General features: G+C 34.6%; 2 protein-coding genes across 3 annotated transcripts; both read right to left on the bottom strand.

Moving 5' to 3' along the window:
- Positions 1 to 6,094: 6,094 nt before the first annotated feature.
- Positions 6,095 to 9,119, bottom strand: LOC131024603 (uncharacterized). 2 transcript variants are annotated; one of them, XM_057954111.1, is made up of 4 exons: positions 8,838 to 9,119; positions 8,469 to 8,747; positions 7,638 to 7,823; positions 6,095 to 6,534 (listed from the first exon to the last, which is right to left on the bottom strand). In XM_057954111.1, exons 2-4 carry the CDS (start codon positions 8,529 to 8,531, stop codon positions 6,316 to 6,318), a joined length of 468 nt encoding a protein of 155 aa, XP_057810094.1. In that variant the 5' UTR covers positions 8,532 to 8,747; positions 8,838 to 9,119; the 3' UTR covers positions 6,095 to 6,315. The 2 variants fall into 2 exon arrangements, with proteins under 2 accessions (XP_057810094.1, XP_057810095.1); XM_057954112.1 differs by having other exon boundaries at positions 8,937 to 9,112.
- A 2,566-nt stretch (positions 9,120 to 11,685) lies between these two features.
- On the bottom strand, positions 11,686 to 18,483 carry LOC131024604 (DEAD-box ATP-dependent RNA helicase 5). Its single transcript, XM_057954114.1, has 13 exons — positions 17,842 to 18,483; positions 17,627 to 17,751; positions 16,538 to 16,645; positions 16,034 to 16,114; positions 15,524 to 15,602; positions 15,166 to 15,251; positions 15,025 to 15,081; positions 14,838 to 14,905; positions 13,880 to 13,948; positions 13,677 to 13,770; positions 13,216 to 13,380; positions 13,024 to 13,116; positions 11,686 to 12,013 (listed from the first exon to the last, which is right to left on the bottom strand). The coding sequence occupies exons 1-13, from the start codon at positions 18,326 to 18,328 to the stop codon at positions 11,921 to 11,923; spliced, it is 1,605 nt and encodes a 534-aa protein (XP_057810097.1). The 5' UTR covers positions 18,329 to 18,483; the 3' UTR covers positions 11,686 to 11,920.
- Positions 18,484 to 21,242: the final 2,759 nt, after the last annotated feature.

Below are 21,242 nucleotides of genomic sequence, written 5' to 3' on the forward strand. Positions count from 1 at the left end.
ACCCATGTATCAGTAATCATAAATGGTTATCAGCCCCCTTTTGTCGTTTCTGCCAACGATGAGTCCGTTCAGAGGTGGATAAGAATAATTCTGTAAAGTTGCGCGTCTCCTTTTCCATGGTGGAAACTACCTTATAGCCCTCAGCGTTGTCAGCTCCCGCCCTTATTTTCAACGCTGACAATATACATGTCACAATATTAGTAATCCCACATTTTACTCATCATCAGCCTAAAAGTTACATTTAGACAACTAATAAATGATTAAATGTTATGAATGATAATGTGTGAATCTGTCCATGTTTATAATTTACTCTACATTCCCTAATACTTCTCTAATGAATGTAATCATTAATGATTAAAAAGTTACCTTTACATATAAATAGTGCTTAAACTTGTGATAATGATGCACTAAATGAGAAGAAAAGAGTTATAGTAAAAGAGAATTATTGTCCTATATGTTTTGTTCTAGATTTTGTTTTTTATCATTTTCATTTTATATTTTATAACCTATATACTATTATCAATATTATGGTGATTAAATATAGAAAACTATCGAATTGAAATGAATGGATGTAGATATATATGAATCATGTCCCATATAGAGCTACTATATATACAATTAGAAGAAGAAGACGACGAAGTATAAGCATCACATCGCAACTTACAATCAAATTTCATCATAAACAATCAGAAAAAATTAGTCAATTTTACCACCATGTATACCATATTGTCGATATGCATGTATTGTCAGTATTGATAATAGTCATTTCACATATTTTTTTAAGTCGAGTTAGTTAGACTAATCAATTTTTTAAAATATAATTTCCCTTTCCTATGTAATTTGCTAATTATTATTGCACATGAAATAATTTACCAATACATATATTGGACCGCGGTTGTGAATTAATAGTGTAATTCAAAAGAAAATATTCATTCTCTCCTATAAAAGTGTGCATGATTGTTGGTGTCACGAGTTTTAATAAGTGTTAAATAAGTGTATTATGAGTGGAAAACATGGTCCACTTTTATCATAGTGTTATGATAGTAAGATAAAATAAGAAATTTGTAGTGGACCATGTGTGTTAAAATTGTAAATAGGTTGATAAATTAAGGATAGAAAATAGAGTCAATGTATATATCAAAATATCCATTCTCATGTAGTAAAAATAAAAATTGTTCATTAATATAAAAAAAACTTAAAAATTAACCACTTTTTGTAATTAAAAAAAAAACAAATTTACCCTTGCCATTGCACTTCAATTTCCGTCAACTCTTCTTCTTCAAGCTTCAAGCTTGAATTCTAGCTTTTCTTCTTTAAACTTCAAACTTTGTGGTGGTAGCGTGAAGGATAGCGCGTTGTCGTCAACAGTTATATTTGCCACCGGTGACAGGCAGTGCGCCTTGACTTCTTTCCATCGACTTAAGCTTGTCACGTAGCTACTGTCATCGATTTTCTTGTAGTGAAGACATCCAACAGCCGAGTCTATTCCACTGGCATCTATAACTCCCATCTCAAACTGATCGTACACCAACAGATGTTGCACATATTTTTTAAACAAAAAAATACTTTTACTTCTTATGTTGAAATAAAAAGTAAATAAACAAACTTCAAATACAAAAATTACTTACAAATTCAACTCTAAGTTCCGGTTTGAAATAGGCCACTAGAACCTTATGCTTATAGAAAGTATTGGATGACCATCTCAATATCCAAGGATACAAACTTAGAGCATTTTCTGGTCTTGTGGTACACAAAACAGCAAGCCTGTGATAGATTTCATAACCAAACACTTGCAGAACATATGTGAAGCCAGATGCATCAAAGGCGCATCTCTCATTTTTGGCAAGTTTCTCATGAACTATCCTTTTCGTGTTATGTGAAACAGTCACCAAAAATTGATAGCTCACAAGCCTCCAAGGAAACCGATCGAACCATTCTAAGTCATCAATAATATGAATATATTGTATTTTTATTCTTTTATGCGTTGTATGACGAACCAACAACATACCATACAAAACCACCAGCATACCTATCTTCAAAGCTACTCACTCTCCCCCATTGACTTAGCATGTCAATGAAATACATACACGTTGACCACCAAAAATAGTATTATGAAAATTAGATTCTGTCGGAGGTTTATACCAACCGAAAAAACTCAAACCACTTATCGCAAAGTATTCAACTTGTACTAAACAACCCGACTCGATATTACTATACAGAATGTAACAACAACTGACCTTGAAATTGCATGTTAAGCAACCACAAAAAATGACCGAAACAAGATTCTCAACATCTAATTGTTCCTCAATAGCATTAATATAATTCGCTTGTCAACGCCCAGAGACGGAGACACCTAAACAAAAATAAATAATGAATTATTTACAAGCAAATCATCCCCAAACCATATATTATCAGTAAACGAAAATTAAATCAAAATCTAAAATTACTAAATACTCTACACTCTCTTATGTTGCACTCAAACCATATCCAAACCACCACCACCAACTATGATAGACTGAAGGCCACAAACTCAGTCCGTGTTTAGCAGAAACGAACTAACAATTTCAAATAAGCCAACAAAACATAAAAAGGCAATGTATGTGTATATAAAACACCAAAACATATTCAAAATAGAAAACTCAAGCCTACATTCTACTAAGTACTAACAAACATGATACATTGTCCTTCATATTCTTTTTCTTAGTTTTTACCCTTTTCATTATTATTTCACTGGGAAAAAAAAATTAAATAATCAAACATAACAACAATTACACAAATACTACAAATTAAAATATCAAAATTGAACAATAAACTCAAGGATAAAAGATGTTGAACCCAAGCGAAAGACCAATAGAACCGTGATTTCAGATAATACACCGAAATATTAAACGAAATGCTGAGTTTACCCTTTTCTGGCCACGGAAAAATGAAGAACAAAAGCCATACGATGCGGAAGAAGAAGAAGAAGAAACAATGAAAAGTGAGAGTCAAAATAAAACGAAATGCCTGAATCAAATAAAGTGTTCCTATTTCCTTTAAAAAAATCGTTTGTATTTTCAAATTTGAAAAAAATATATAAATTTAGTTTTTTAAATATAATGAAAATTATTGAATAAAAATGTGCCGACATTAATTTCACATACTAGAAATAATCTAAAATTACTATTTCACACAATAATAAGTTAAAATACATATTTAAATTTAATTTAATGTAAATTCAAAAGGTTTCGGATTTTTTGCGACTGTCTCACGACCTTTCAATTTGACGTAAGAATCAATAAACGGATTTTTTTTAATGTTCCCAAAATTAGAAAATCCGGCGACATTACATGGGATGGCAAACACCTATGACATGTCAATTATATGTCAATTAACTATGACATGTCATTATTTTATTTTTTTAACAATCTTATTTGTTACTAAATTAATTTACAAAAAAATTAAAAATCACCTATCCCTACCCCAAACACCCTGAACCTCCCCCCCACCCCCAAACCCCTCGACCACTACCTCTCAAACCCATCTGCCACCACCCTGAATCTATCGCCGGTCGCTCCGGCTTCCAAGCCATTCCGGAGGTTGCTTCCACTCCAACGTTCACCGGTTGCTCCGGCTTCCAAGCCCGTGCCGGTGTAACGCCAAATCGAAGGAGGATTAACCTCCTCGCCACCGCGACTTCATCAGGCGATTTCTGTCGCCGTCAACCACCACCATTATCATTCCCTTCAACCACTACCCCAAATCTCTAACGTCACCGCCCAAATCGAAACCCTAGGGCTCCCTCCCTCCCTCCTCTAGCCCCAAATCAAAGCCCTAGGGCCGTCGCGCCACAGATCTAAGGTCGTGAAGAAGAGGCCACGTTGTGCGACCTGGGAGGGCGGCCGCGCACGAGATGAAGACAGTCGCAGTCTGCACAGCGTTCAAGGAAGAAGGCCGCAATTTGGGGCCTAGGGCACGATTCAGGGAGGGAGGCCGCGATTTGCTGCCAATGGCGGCTCCGCCATCGCCGAAAAATGAGGGCGACGACAGAGCAGTGGGAGTGCATGTCCTGGAATTTATTTATTTATTTTTTAATTGTAGTTGGAAATCAAAACGGCTTCGTATATGTTAAAACAAAACGACTCGTTTCTCTAGTCGGCCGGTATCGCCACGTTGGATATTCCGGTGTCCATGTCAGCTTAAAATTGGGGGAATTTTCTAATTTTGGGAACATTAAGAAAATTATTACAGTTTATGGATTCCAACACCAGATTGAAAGGTCGTGCGAAAGTCGTAAAAAATTCAAAACCTTTTGAATTTACATATAATTAACCTTTTAATTTAATATATGCCTAATAAAAATAGTTATTGTCAGTCATAAAAAATGTACCAAATCTCATTACCAACATAGTGGAAAATGATGAATGAGGAACACCAACCCTAAATTTAAATTCTTTTAAAATAATGAAATTTATTCAATTAAACTTGCAGATATTAATTTCACCCAATACACATACTTCTAAAATCAATATTTTTCATAATTATAAATTCAGTTATATATTTATATTTAAAAATATTTTTGTCGAACAAAAATTGTTGGCCATGCGATTGCCTTAATAATTACAAAGACAAAAGTTAACTTTTAACAATTTAAATTTAAATAAAGTGATAAATGGGCTTCAGATATGTGTCGCATATCTATTCAAAGAGTGCGGATAACTTCTGAGTAGCATAGAACTTACCACCAAAATAATAAATAAATAAATAAAAAACACTCTCATGGACTGTGATAATTTGTGAGCGGCGTGTCACCAATTTGAATTGGATGAGATTCATTTCATTTCACGCCTAATCCATTTCCCTACCCAACTCCAATCAGAATCATCACACGCACACCCAACTCCACCACCCACCAAAGCAAAACATAATAGCAATCACAATATCAATATTAGAGTGCGTGTTCAGGTTGACTTCTAAACTAAGCAAACCTGCTATTCCTTCCCTATTAATCCTTCCAAATTTCCCAACTCAACCTAAACAATCCCAAAATGTTCAACTTTCGAGCATTCCTCCTCTTCTTTCTGATCATCGCTTCCGGCGCCTCCGCGGCGGCGAGGTGGCAGAGGAAGCCATGGATGAACCACGGAAGCTTCCGCGGGCCCCGCGATCGCCTCGTAAATCCAACCATGGAGCACCCGTTTCGACTTCCTAAATTGCCTATTTAGTCTCTAAATCTGGTGATTTTGCTCTCTTCTTGTAGCTGTTTGATCGCTAATTGTATATGTTAATTAAATCCCTGATTTATGTGTTTATGATTTACAGTTTTATTATTGAGGATCATTGTTACTCAATTAGTATTTTAATTTCTCCGCGCTTAGTAGAGAAAGGTATGAAATAAACTAATACAGTCGTTTATATTTCCGACCTTCCAAGCTATCTCGCCGTCGCATATATTTTATGTTTATACGTATTATAGCAATAATATACGAAATATAATTAAAATTGAATTTCCAATGGTCAAATCTAGATGTTTTTTTTTTTGTTTAAATTTTTAAGTGGGCAAACAAAATAAGCACAATGGTCAACGTAGATTTAAGAGTGTGTTTCGCTCAGCTTATTTTAAAGAGTTTACGAGCTCCAACAGCTTATAAGATATTTCAAAACTTATAAATTATAATTTTTTAAGAACTTATAAGTTATCAAAGTGCTTAGATTATTGAGATTATAAGTTATAGAGAATTTTTTTGTTAGAGAGAGAAAATATGTTTTTAGAGAGAGAAAATCGAAAAAAAATGAACTTGAATGATTAATGATAAAAATAATAATTGAAAAACATTTGAAAAATGATTGTTACATATAAAATTATAAAAAAATAAGTAAGGTAGAAGGACTTATTTTTTAAAAAAATTATAAACTCTTGAAGTTTATTTTTGAAACTTATAAGTTATTTTAATACTTATTTTGCCGAACACTTTGAATGAGCTTAAAAGCTGTTTTGAAGAACTTATAAGCTCAGCCAAACATCCTCTTAACCTCTTAACGACCTCTAAAGGTTTTGTAATGAATTCATCATAATTTTTTTTGGGTTTTTTTGGAAACGACGAACTCATCATGGTTTATCAAATAGTACTCAAAATTCTGAAGTGCTTAAAAAGCAAAAATAAGGGAGCCAAATACAGAGTTACACAAGCACACTGTCCAAATTTACCATCTAATGAATCTATCAAACCAGTAGCAATATTATCTATTATGAGGTTTGAGAAGGTAGAACAACAAGGTGAGGGCTTTCAAAAAAACAGAGAGAAAAAGAGAGCCAACAAGAAGTCTTAGTGGTGATCAGGTATTGAAGCTTATTCCAGATGCATTACACTCTTCGAGCAGTTTGAGAATGTTGTGTTCCGGGGCACTCATCGAGGGCAGAATGCGTCGAGGAGGCCGAGGTTTCGTTCTCGGAATCTCGGGTTCAATGGAGATCTGTTCCTGCAAAACCGGCGTCTCCGCCCTCCGGGATACGCCCGAGCCTGACGACGCTCTTTCTTTCCAGATTCTTCCATCCTGATCATCACAGAAACATACATCAGATCTTTCTTGATTATGTATCATAATTTTTTGAATCAATGATTCTCACAGCTAAAAGCAGAATTCTAGATGGCAACTTGTGGATTCTTCCAAGAGTTTAACCAACCATGAAACAAACAAAACCAAACACAGTTGCAGGAAATAAACAAAAACTAGAGGAGTATTAAACAACATGATAAGAACTCGTGTTTAAGGTTGCCATGTGGTGATGGAAAAGATCATTGGAGGGCGTGTATGGCTTCGCACGGGATAGAGATGGAGAAAAAGCTTCATACAACAAGAAGAGATGCAGGGGGAAATGAGTGAAAATGCCTAATGATTTTGAAACTCTCTAGGCTTCAAAGAACATTGCCAGCAACAAGAAAAATACTTGACTACTTAGAAAACCTCGATTCCTAGTTGAGAATGGAAAATACGCGACACCTATGAATATCAGCCATATGTATCATGACTTGATAAGTGGTGAGTAAAAGAATGCTAAGGTATGAAAACAGTAGTCAATTTTCTGATTGCCAAAATCATCAATTTCACTATGAATAAATCCATAGGATCATGATCCAAATGAAGATTGATCTCGTACTACACGTTCCTATCTCAAGCAAGGAAATAATTGGTGCTGTCATCTGAGAAACGACCTTAGCTTTCCCCTTCAAAAGGAGTATTCATCATACACCAAGTAAAAGACAATCGTAACTGCTCTTCTTTCAATAAAAAAATCAAAGACAATTGTGACCAGAAACAATAAGCCAAGCTCATTCACAACTCAAGCTAAAGGTCTGGTAATATGGGGAAATTAACGTAGTTTCAAAATATTCATATCCGAAAGTTTGACAATAATTACAAGAGATACACTATCATATTAAAAAACTTGGTCATGCTCATATACCTCAAGATAGTATTTCAAATGAGTCTATATAAATATAATACTTTAAGCAAGTAAATTTATTTTCATATATCATATAAAAAAGGCGTGCAAGCTAGCATCCTCCTGCGAGGCTCAGCAAATCATTCAAGAAGCTTTCCTGCAATTGAAAAATGAGATGCTATGTTTTACTTGTCATGTTAGATATCAAACTTACATTAAGAATTGAAGGCTCGGGTTGTGGACACAGGATAGGTTGATCACTGTCAAGAGGCTCACTTGGATGTTCAACGGGTTTAAACTCAAACGCTAGTTCAATCCCATGAGGGACAGCAGACGTAGCTGTCGACAAAATAGCACTGGTTGTAGCATCTGAGCTAGAAGGCAATACTCCCATTTCATCCTGTGCATCAAGAAAAAAACTCACCATAAGCAATAAAACGCAAACGCCTAAATCGAAGTTCAGAAAAGGAAAATGACTATATCCTGGAATGGTGAATAAAGGGCCAGCCAGTTGACTATACACAAACAAGAGATCATTACAATATATGTAATCAATGAGTAGAAACCGTTGACAGAATGATTGGACAATCAGTAGTTCAATATCAATAGCAAACAGACAGCTGAAAGAAGTGATCTTACAAAAGGAGAGCATGAAGAGAGGAAAAGAATCCAATTCTAGCAAATCCTTGACCATAATAAAAAATGTAATAATTCAGTCCAAACAGATAGAGAAATCATCCAAGAAAGTAGTTCAATAAGGGCTCTTTACTTAAATTAGGGGGAAACTATCATTTTTCTCTTAAAGATTGGTATGATTTGAATCAAAATGATGATCTAATTGACTATAGTTTTAAAGGGAGCAAGAATCATGAAAATCCCACTAGAAATTCAAAAGTCCCAAACTCATTCTTGATTCAACTAGGAGAAACTTGCTCAAACAACTGAAAAAAACACTAACATAATCAAATTACATAACAAACTAGGTAGCGAAAAAAACAAACTTTAAGATAAAATAACCAGAAGAGAGAGGAGAGAGAGAGCTCACAAGAGCACTTTGAGTGCGGCGATGGCTACCCCTGCCAGAAAATCTTGAGAAAATCCCCACCATTTTTCAGCTCACAAAAAAGAGTTTGAGATCTCAATCCGTCAGCCAAAGTTCAAAACGAAATATTCCAGTTTCTCCCTCTAAGAACTCAGAGAGAGAAAGCGAGCTGACTTATATGTGGGGAATATGAAAAGCTTAAATCTTGGCTTGTAGTTTGGGTTTTCTGCTGGGATTCCATCTGTCTCCTCCACGCTACATGACGATCGACATACTTGAATTCTACACAGCAAATAAATTATGTAAATTGAATAATAAGTTTAATAGGTGGCGCAGAATTATCGTAATTGTTTATGAAGTTTGGATATCTACTTATATTATTAGTGTTGATGAAGATAGACACGAAGAAAACACAGGGTAGGAACAAAATGGCCGGTTTTGAGAGAATCATCATTGGGGAAAGGATATTACAATTAAAAGGGGAAATTGGGCCACTTGATTTATGCTAGTACTAGATTTCCTCCCAACTTATCTTGATTATAATTTTGCTCCACTCAAAACCTCAAAAGCGTTCATGGTGGAGAAGAAAGACACATTTTTTATATTGTTTAAATATTCTGAGTTTCGTCCTTTAAAGAGAAAAAGTTATTCTGAGTTTCATATAATTAATGTCGAACATATTTCCTTGAATCCTCAATCTTTTTTTTTTTATATAAATTTATAATATTAGACAAAGAAATTAAATGACCGCACCACAGAGGACTTGAACCTAAGACCTTTGACCTTAGGCATTAATCCCTTACTGCTTAGCCAACTTGAACCTAAGACCTTTGACCTTAGAGCATCAACAACGGCGGGATCAAACTCGGCCTATCGCACCCGCCACCGTTGCCGCACCCGTGCAAGGGGGTGGCAACACGCGCCCCTTTTCAAGCAAAAAAAAAAAGGATAACTAAATATATTGGGTGCAATAGGTGCACGGTTGTTGATGCTCTTAGGCATTAACCTCTTAATGCTTAGCCAACACACGCACACAAGAATCATCACTCTTTTTTTTTTTTGATAAATTTACAATATTAGATAAAGAAATTAAATGGCCGCACCACAGGGGACTTGAACCCAAGACCTTTGGCCTTAGGCATTAACCCCTTACCGCTTAGCCAACACACGTACACAAGAATCCTCACTCTTGATGAAGGAGAGGAGAGAGAAAGCCTTTATGGTTTATCAGCTTAAAAAATATTTCCATTATTTTCCTCTCTAGGGAATGCACTTTTTATATACTAACAATAACACTAACAATAATAATAATAATAACAACAACAACAACAACAACAACAACAATAATAATAATAATAATAATAATAATAATAATAATAATAATAATAATAATAATAATAATTAGTTTATGGGAGACTAATTACATAAGTAATGGTGGAATAAGGTGGGCCCAATAGGTAAAGTGTAGTAATTTTAAAAGTAAAAAAGGGTACATATGTCCAAAAAGAAGAATGTGAACTTATTTTGTGGACAAAAATTTAGAAGCAAGTGGAAACTTATTTCGTGGACGGAGGCCGGAGGGAGTAATACTTTATAAATATTTCATTGAATATGATCCATTTTTTAATAAAACGATTTAAAATAAGATTTTTTTTCCAAATTAAAAGAATAATTGGATTCAAATTACGACCACGATTTCATATTTATTTACGATAAAACCATGAATGTTGTAATAAATAAAGAAATCAGTTGCATGTGATGTTGACAATGAATAATTTAAGAATGCAAATTAGGTTAGAAGTGAAGACGACTTTTGATAAGGACACTTATTTTTACCTATTGTTATTGACCTGCGAATAGCGACTTCCCAAGTTGCAAGTGTTTGACTTTACAACTTCGGGAAATTTAACAAAATTTATTTAAGTTAGAACTTATTGAACATGAGTCCGATTTGCCAAATGCACTTCTCAAGTAACGATACATATATTATTCAAATTCCCTCAATTATAAATGATGAAAGAAAAAATACTATATAATAGCTGTCTATCTCAATAGTTGTTCAACTGTAACATCAGTTTTCTCTAACGTAAAAAGTACGTGGATGAAAAATTATTTCGAACACAATTGGGTGAAAAGGTTTAAGAGTTTTTCTTTAGCATGTGTCATCATCGTTATTAAAAGGTTTATCAAAATGTGGGAAGATTAACTTTTGAAGTGTAATGATAGAACGCTTTTAAAAAAAATGCAATGGTTTAAGAAAATAAAAATACAATGGTCAAATTTAGCTCTAGCAAATCTTCAACTGTATTAGTATGTCAAATTTACTAGTACTATACTTCATCGAATACTACATAATTTTGCATGTCTTAATGGAAAATTTGCCGTACTGATGCAGTTGAAATTATTTGAGTAATTATCTAATCTCCGAATCAATATCTCAAGAAATCAATAATTAATGAAATTTCCTTAGTTCTGAAATGCCTAAACCTTGAGTTACGTCAAAGATATACATTGATAATAGTTTGGAATTGAGATCACATTGATAATAGTTGTGAAATTCAGATCACATTCATTATAACGAAGAGACATGTATATGCATAAAGATTTACTTTTAAATATCCAACTCATAAAACATGTAATTAAAATAACCCCCCAAAAAAGCCTTTTTGATATGCTGTAATATTAAAACATTAATTAATTACCATTGCCCATCTGTATAATTCCGGAATCTAGAATAAACTTTATGTAAAAGTACAACTACAAAACCATCGAGTTTAAGCAAAAATTGTGAACATATACTTCAGATTATAAAGTGCAACAATCTATAGATGTAAATACTTTTTCTATAAGATTATAAAGTGCAAAAATCATAAATGAAATAATTCTTCATTCTTTCAGCATAATGAAGAGTGAAAGGTATGATATTTTTGAATTTTCATTCATATATCCATTAACATATTTCGATTTTCAACCAATCATTTACAAATGTGAATATTCACACAAAAATCAACTAGCGAGGTTTAAAACAAACACGTTTTAACACGCATAAAATGTAAAGTATCCACACAATCCTTGAATTTGTGACATTCATAATAAAATAAAATGTGATTTGTATAGACTAGAGGAATCCAAGTGATACGCTTACAGCAGAGTACCAGATCATAAACACAGATGCTGAAAAACAGCCAAATATTAGTACATAAAATACAAATCATCAGACTTCAGAAACAGAATTTTACTATCCTCCAACTCTTGATTAAATAAGAACTGTTTATACATTTATATGATGAAAAATTGAAAACCACCACTAGTAACAAAAAAAATGAAAAAAAAAAAATATCTGTCTTTACTAGATATACTATCACAAAAGCAACAATATGTCAATATCATAAGATTTAAGTTGGAAGAACAAAATAGAGTAAATTCCAGAATTGCTTCCCTGAAAATTCTTGAAATCAATCCTCATCAGAATCATCGAAGGTTATCTTGGTAGCTTTGGGAGCATTGGCATCAATTTCTCTAAAATGGGCACCATATAGCTTTGATTCCTGCACAGATTATATTCCATGATATTATTCAGCAAAGTCATAATCCAACTTCAAAATAGGTCTCAATTTGACACCTGTTGGCAGATGACACAGATATGAGTTCTCAAAGGTTTTTCACATATGTTACTTCCTGTAGTTTTGATACATAATTATGTAGGATTATATAACAGATACTGTCAAACTGCATCCCTTGGAAAAGTGATTTGGCTTAGCATTTTCTTTTCTTTTTTTGAGATACAAGATACATAATATCTCATGAAATTGTATCTTACATCAATGAATTAATCAAATAACAATCATGCTATTACAAATTTGGCTTAACATTTTCTTTTCTTTTTTAAGATACTGATACATAATATGTCATGAAATTGTACATTGCATCAATGAATTAATCAAATAGCAATCATGCTATTACAAACTAGATCAAATACCCAAACAAACCCAATATCCAACCAAAATACAACCCACATGCCACCAGTGGGACTTGAACCAAATCCAATGACCTCTTAGAAGAGAGAGTCTTTGGTGCCTCAGCTTTGCCGCTTGGGCTAGGCCTCCTCGACTGGCTTAGCATTTTTTTAATAATCAAAAAACATCTTAATAGCAAAAAAGTCTCAAGTCAATGTTATGTGAAAAATTGCAATAGAAAAAGTCATCACCTCCACCTAAAACACACACATCGGTTTACATTTTCTAAATAGTTCTAGATACAAAAATTAAAAATTCAACTTTATAAGTTTTAACTACAGATTTTTAGAAGAAGAAGAGAGACATTAAGAGTTAATTAGGACCCTTCTTTTCTGAAAATCATAGATGTAACGTTACCCGGAATAAAGATTAAAAAACCAACTAATTCTAATGGACATTAGTTCCCAACTGAGAAAATGCTATCATGTTACCACAATCAAAGGATGATGGTAAGGTTACTTATAAAATGGCATGCCAAATGTACATACAAACCAATCTCAAACTCTTAAGAACATATTATACATCAAAAAGGTATGTCTAACCTTTTTCTTGACATGAGTCCCGAATTTCAGTAGATCTTCAGGTACAACTTGCTTGGCTTCCCTGAGAACATTTACCAGCTCCCCAGAAAGCCCCTGGTACCATCACATTTATTAGTTAGCTATCATATATTACAAGTTAACAACTGAATGAGTGTAGACTGGTTAATATTGACCGCTAAAATTGAAGCATACCTTATTTTCCTTTGTAAAGAATGTATGAGCCACTCCCTTCTTACCAGCTCTTCCAGTTCGACCAATTCTGTGCACATAATCCTCCGTCGTGAGCGGAAAACTATAATTGATAACGACTTCAACATCAGGAATATCCAATCCTCGAGCAGCAACATCAGTTGCAATCTGCAGCAACATTTTATACAAATAAAATAAGTAACTGCAGAAGTTGCCAGTCATTTGCTTAATGCAATACTTATATATCTACACATTAGTTTAAATCTAGAGTATCAATGGGGTGCCTATAACAGCAGTAAATGCAACATCAACTACTTTTTTCCGGGGAATGCAGGCAATCATAGTGTGTAGCAACTAAAAGAGAACTAAAAATTGGCACAAGAAAAGAGGTTCAAATGCATGGAGTCTATATGAGCCTGGTAAGTGTGGCATATTTTAAAATGACAAAAAGACTACGAGCCTACCAATAGAGGACAAGTTCCCTCCTTAAACTGCGACAAGGCTTGTGTTCTTGCAGTCTGCGCTTTGTCCCCACTAATAGAAACAGCTTTCCAACCCCTAGGAATGACAAAGTAAACAACAATGATAAACTAATAACTAGAAATGTGGTAGCAAAAGTTCAAAATAGCGTATCTCACTTGCCATAGAGATCATATTGAGAAATTACCTTCTGTTAAGCATACTCTCCACCCGAGATGCTTCTTTCTTGTATAAAACAAAAACCAATACTCTGTTTCTGAAAAAGAGTATAATTCCAACAGATAAGGAATTAAGAAACAGAAAACATTCTGAAAAAAGGAATAATTTCAAAGCTGCAAAGTCGTGTTGAACTATGCCAACTATTAAGAGCAATAGAGGTCCCAGAAAAAGGTTGGAACTGTTAAAGACAAAAATGATCCTCTGAATTATATAATAATGTAAACTATGCTCCCAGAATCAGAAGCAGCATGGGCAATTTTTAAAAAAAAAAAAAAAAACGAAGATTCTTGTGTAAACTACGATCTCCTAAAGATTCATGGAACTCAAACTGTCAACAGATTTGTAAGAAACAGTTGATGAAGCATTCCAAAGAGAAGTAGATGTAAATCCTTGAGGTCAAATTTCATTATTATATGGGTAAATACCATATTTTAACTTGAGTTTTGGGACCATTTTCAAATCAACAATTTAGTACCTTACCTACTTGACTTATTACAAACCTAACATCGAATCAAATTTCTGACCATTGGATCATATTCCTAGTATATATAATGTAATGCCATAGGTTATCTATATATCCCTTTGCATGCTCACACTGCATATCTGGCACTCATACACCATTTTCCAGGTACTGGAATTTGATCCAATGTTAGATTTGTAATAAGTCAAAAAGGCAAAGTACTAAATTGTTATGTTGTATAGATCGGGACATTTTTTAAAATGTTCCTAAAGGGCATGTTATAATATGGTATTTGGCCTTAATTTTACTATATAAAACCAAGCAGTCAGTAAAGTTAGCACTTTACAAAAGAGCTGAACTGCTTTTTTGCCTAATATGTTCACTATGGGAATCATAAATTTCATTTTATGCCAAAACTATGTGACATTCAAAACCTGAGTGCATAACTTGCACAAGGAACACATACTTTCTAGATTTGTGATATTTCTCTAGCAAAGTCTGCAGGCGCTCGTCACGTGCTCGCTCATCCAACACCTATGATGAAAGAGAAAATGAACACTTTAGTACTAGATTACTGACACAATTAAATATCACTAATATTCGAAAATACCACTTCAAGGTATTTCATCATTAATATCAACTACTAACAATACCTCCACTATTTGCATGACATCATGATTGGCAGCTAAATCTTCCGAACCCACCACCACCTGATAGATATTTAGTTTCATTTCACATAAAAAGAAATAAAGGTGGGGTAGGTAGTAGAGGAAATTCTCATATATAATCCACACCTTAACTGGGTTTGGGTCCATGAATTCCTGAGCTAATTGATGCACAGGTGGAGGCCATGTTGCACTAAACATTACCATCTGGCGAACTGAACATCATGTCAATTGGCATTACATACACATCGTGAACATCAACAGATGCATCAAAACCATAACTCAGAAGTAGGGAAAATGGAGATACTGGATTTCTAAAGAGAAATTATCATGCAAGATGCAGCAGCTGTCTTTTGAATAGATAACAAAGAACAAACTAATGTAGATGAAGGCTAACACTTCCATTCCAAGTTCTTATTTAGGTGAAAGTACAAAAGAATAGATGAACGTGCTTAAACTCAAATACCAACAAAGGTCCACATCATACCAGAGCATGTTTGACTTAAAATCGAGCGAACCTCAGGTTCAAATCCCATGTCAAGCATCCGGTCAGCTTCATCTAGAACCTATACATAGTCATAAACAGTGTATCATCAATTAATGTCAATCAGTTGCATAATACAAGAATGCACATGGCACAAATATCTGCATTCATATCAAATATCAGGCAAATGAGTCATTAGTCCATAAAACTACATATAGAGCCCACATTACATTCTCATCATACAGCCTTACTCAAGAGGTGGCACCATAAGAAGCATTTCCATGAAACATCACATATTCTTTAACTAATCACATGCACCAGTCCAAGAGTTCTAATCCACCAACAATTGCTGAATTCTATAAGCTAGATGACTTCTGCTTCAACAAAGACCGGCTCATCTAAAACAAACAACTCAACAATGCAAAACCCTACAAATGAAAGAGAATGACAAATAGCTCATCTAAGAAAATCAGTAATTGCTTACCAAACAGAATCAAGAGAATATCCACTCACCACAAAAGAAACCTCATTCAGGCGGCACACTCCCATTTCAATCAAGTCTTTCAAACGGCCAGGTGTCCCGATAACAATGTCCTGCATAAAACCATATGAAAAGGGAGGCTTGAGGTGTCAATTACATACTTGAACAAACATTATGATATAACCCCATACTTTGTAGAATCTATAAATTATAAGAACTAAAAAGTAAAAACAATTCAATTTACAGAAGAAGGTAACAAGACTTTATTGCGATAACACTATAATGTGAATCTATTCCAAAGGTTTTCGTGATATTTGTACCAGTGTACAGATGCAGTATTTTTAATTGTAATACAATGAATAAAAGATAAAGAGTGGATGGCGTGATACAAGTTAGGAAATAAATAAAACCAATAAAATTTAGCTGATCTTATAACAATGCAATGGCTGTCTTTTTCTCCATCCACATATTACCATAAGACTCACAATAGAATCCAAGTTCATATTTACTCGGAGATTGGGATTATGAGAACTTACAACACCAGCTTTCAGAGAAGATATCTGGGGTCCTTTGGAAGTTCCTCCATATATGCAAACTGACTTCACTCCACTAGGCTTTCCAGCATCACATAAAACATCTGAAATCTAACCACATATATGAGTCATGATCATCAGTATCATTCATACAACTTTATGTGGCATGTAAGATTCTAAATATGGGTTCTTTTGGAAATGAAAATGCAACTGGTGACAAATAAGATCCTAGAAGCATATACATATAGTCCATCATCTAGATAGATTACTCCATATCAATTAAGTTTGATTACATAGTTGAATACAAACTTTAAGAGAACACTACTCCTCTGAACATTAATCGCTATATGTGCATTCAGCTCTAAAACCAAATCATTTTCCCATATGCTCTTTAGGGTGTGTTCTCTTTGATGGACAAATTTATCATGGGAAAAGGAGGAATGACAAAAATTTATGCCTTTAAATATTTCCTTTCTTTTCCCTCATTTTCTACAAAAGAGAAATTCACCAATTTTCATTCATTCTTTTCACTTCAAGGAGAGATAATATTATCACTTCATTTTTGGTGTGATATATTATCCCTCCTTGAAGTGAAGAGAAGGAATGAAAAATAGTGAACTTTTCTATTGTAGAAAATGAGGGAAAAGAAAGGAGACATTTAAAGGCCTAAATTGTTGTTATCCTTCCTTTTCCCATGATAAATTTATCCATCAAAGAGAACACGCCCTAAGACGATTATAATAATAATCAAATAAAACAAGCAAATCCACACTCTAACTTGACAGAACTATTTGTTCAAAACTTCAAGAGCAGAGTTTCCACCTTCCCTTTCTGAGACAGGGTGGCATGCTTTTTACACTACACTTTTGTTTCTTCAAGGAGGTCATTGTAACTTGTACATATGAATACAATACACAGAGACACACATGACTCAAACAACGAGGTAAAATCCACAATGCAAGGTGAAAACAGCAGATGCTCGTACTTAATCAAATGAAAAATGTTACACAAGAAATTAAATCATGTAAAGTTAAACAAAGACTAGAGCACATATCACAACATAGGCATGCAATAAACAAATCGAGAACATACTTGTTGAGCTAGCTCCCTTGTAGGTGATAGAACAAGACAGCGCGGGTTCACTTTCTTAGAGGTATTACTCTTTCGCTTGTTCAAGACGTGCCTAATAGCAGGGATTCCAAATGCGAGCGTTTTACCTGACACCATAAACACACCTTTCAAAACACTGCACGCAGCTAAGCCAAACATGAAACAAGTTCACAATGAACAAACTATGAAAAGCATACCGGACCCGGTGGCAGCAATTCCAATAAGATCGCGGCCATCGAGCAGAAACGGCCACGAATGTGATTGAATCGGCGATGGCTTATCGAACGCCTTGCAGCATTCCAAGACCTCTTCAGGAAGCCCCGACTCAACAAACGAATTCAGAGCCTTGTATTTCGATTCATTGACATTCTTCCCAGACACCACGACGCCAATACTTTCTATCACCTCCTCTTCTGCAGTCTCTGCAACTTTCCTCTCACTTGCCTCCTTCTCACTCACACCATCTCCCTCCTTGTCCTTCTTCTTCTTCTTCTTCTTCTTTTTCGAGATTTCCGTGGACCCAGCATCCAAAATCTCCTCTTCTAACTTTTGCTCAATTTCCACATCTTCCGCATCAATCTCCTCAATTTTTCTCTTCTGCTTGTTCTTGTGCTTCTTGTGGAGCTTGGTTTCGCTATTTTGCATGATGCCTGCTTCAGTTTGCTGCTTCTTTGGGCCAGCCATGACTTTGATGATTGATGAATATGACCCCCAAAACCCTAGAGAGGAAAGGAGCAGTTACGGGTTGTAGGTTTTGGGTGTGGCGGCAAATTGGGTGGAGAGCTGCCAAGAGCTTTTTAAGGCTCCATTTTTTCTATTTTTCGTTTAATTCAACAGACGATTTAATTGGTTAGATTCCAAAATACTTAAATTGATCATTTTAAATAGGATAATTGGTGTATAAATGCATGAACTTTTTACTCACTTTTTTATATTTAGCATGAATTTTAAAATTTATTCAATTTTTTCTTTACTTATTTTTCATTTTTTCTCAAATTAAAATTAACTTAGAATGTCTGAATCTTAGCGTGTACAATTTTTTGCTATAAAAATTAGGGTAAATTTGGTTTAAAATTATAATAAATTTTCAAATTTGATTAACCCAAATTGTGCAGATACCCCCCTCCCCTTCTACCCCACCCCCTTCTATTCCACCCTTTTCTTCCTCAAAGTTACGCCCCCCGTCTGCAACAAAAAAAAAAAAACGCAGCCTTCATCCCTTTCTTCCTCAAATTTATACCCCACCGCCACAATCACGCCACCGCCATGTCCAATCCGACTATTATCATTGCTCCATACCAACAATTAGTGTTGTGGTGGGTGGAAACTGTTCCATTTTACCCCAGTTGTGAAGAACACAATTCTCTTCCAGCGCAAGAGTTTATGATGCTTTTCGTTTTTGAAGTTGGGTTGGGGGATAATTTTGGCAAAGTGAAAATTATTACTTGTTACTATACAAATGAAGATAACTCAACTTGGGGGACTGCGGGATCTAATATCTAAAAGGAACAGTGAATTAGGTGCGGGCCTTGACTTTTCTATGGGTCAAAGCCACTACTAAACATTCCTATCAAACACACGAAAAACCATAGAAATACTAATTATCACATCTAATATACCCTATCAAACTGACCCTTAATAAATTAGTTATTTGGTTACCACTATTCTTAATCTCCTTACGAATCGTACCCATTTTTTTGAGACATTTCAAATGGAATGGATGGAGTAGTTTTTTATCGTCAAATTTTTCTTTCTCCACTCAATTTTTCCACCAAATTTTATTTATCTTCTTTTTTTCTTTTAATTCTTATTTAAAAGTGTTAACTTTGATTAATAATAAAAAAATATTCAATATAAATGTTAAACTAAAGATCACTAGAAGATCTGTAATTCAATGTAAAACTTATGAAATATGAATTTGAAAGGAACACTACAAAAAAACGCTAGATTTAGCTACGGAAATAAATTCTGTAGCTATTCTGTGACGGAATTACAATGGATTAGCTACGGAAATAATTTGTTGAATTTACCAACGGATTTAACGACGGATTTCCGTAGCAATACTTTCGCTACGGATGTGTTCCGTCATTAAAGTAAAAAAAATTACTAATTATTGTTAAAAAAAATTAGCTACGGAATAACCGTAGCTGAATCCGTAGCTAAGCTAAAATTTAATTCGTAGTTACGGACTCTGTCCGTTGCGGGATATTGTGACTTATTAGCTACGGAATTGTCTGTAGCAACATCCGTAGCTAAGACCAAATTTTAAATCTAAATTGCAGCCGCTATTTTTCTTCTTCTCATTTTCCCCTAATTGCAAACCCTAGCGTTTCTCACTCTTCCGGCGCCGTTCATCCTCGCCGTCGCCACGGTTGCTCCGCCATTTCTCTCAAAGTCGTCGGTAGGTACAGATCATGACATTCACATCACATTCAGTATCGTCGATCTCTATATCTCTCACCATCTCATTCTCTTTCACAGGCGCCGCAACCGTGCTCGCTCACCATCATCCCCTCCACAACCCTAATCCGCCGCCACGGCGCACGCGCTAAAACCTAAGCTCAGATTCATATTCTACTCGCCAAGCCCCAATCACCACTGTTCCAGCTGCCTTCTCCATTGCTTCCAGCAATAAGGTAATTCGATTCTCCAAATCATTCAGTCGGCTATTTCGATTTGAATGTTGCGGAATTGATTTGCCAAATTTTATGGTTTATTGTCGTAGTTCTCTGTTCGGTTAGTTCAGCCAAAACTTCGGCATTCTATATATCGATTTTTTTTGTTTGATTTTGTCTCAACTCATAAAGTTTTGAGATGAGGCAAACAGTTTGCATTCATTAATAGGATTTGGTTTGTTATCTCTCATGCTTCAGTCTCATTAACTTTTTTCTGCCCCTGCCCTTGGCAGTAGATTATAGATATTGAATTGGTTTGATCTTTTTGCTCCTAATTCATGGTTGGAACAAACTCTCTACCTATAAGGTGGGAGCTTAATGTCATCTTCAACTTCTTTATTTACAATCACATCTCCTTTTTTGAAGTCTTGGAAACGAGTTCAAGCAGAAACAAATTTTGTCAATCTGCTGTCTAATAATTGTATCATAAACATAAATTTTAATATCTTAGACAGTAGTTTCTCAAAGAAGATAGAAGAACTTGTGCATATGAATGGTTATTATTGAATGAGGCAATCAAAATTTACTAATGGTATGATGAAAATAAATCTGTGGCTTTATTTATATGTTTTTTTGCTAAATATATTTCACACAATTCTTGAAATTTTAGGGGATATATTTGATATTTCACCGGTTGCAGTGGTGATTAACTGACCAGATTCAGTGCCTTGCCTCCTCTTCACATCATAACAGGTAATGTAGTTCATTCCTTCCTATTTCTTGTTTTATAAACTACTATTTAATTAGGAAATGCAAGAATGACTCATCTTATTCGTGCACAACATGAAGTTAAAGAGGGATGATACAGTTGAGGGAGGAGGTATGCCTAGATACATTGACGAGGATGCATGGAAGGACCTTTGTGAATATTGGGATACCGAAAGTGTCAAAGCAAAGTCGGAAAAGGAAAGACAATGTAGGTT

This window comes from Salvia miltiorrhiza, chromosome 5, assembly GCF_028751815.1.
Source record: "Salvia miltiorrhiza cultivar Shanhuang (shh) chromosome 5, IMPLAD_Smil_shh, whole genome shotgun sequence".
NCBI lineage: Eukaryota > Viridiplantae > Streptophyta > Magnoliopsida > Lamiales > Lamiaceae > Salvia > Salvia miltiorrhiza.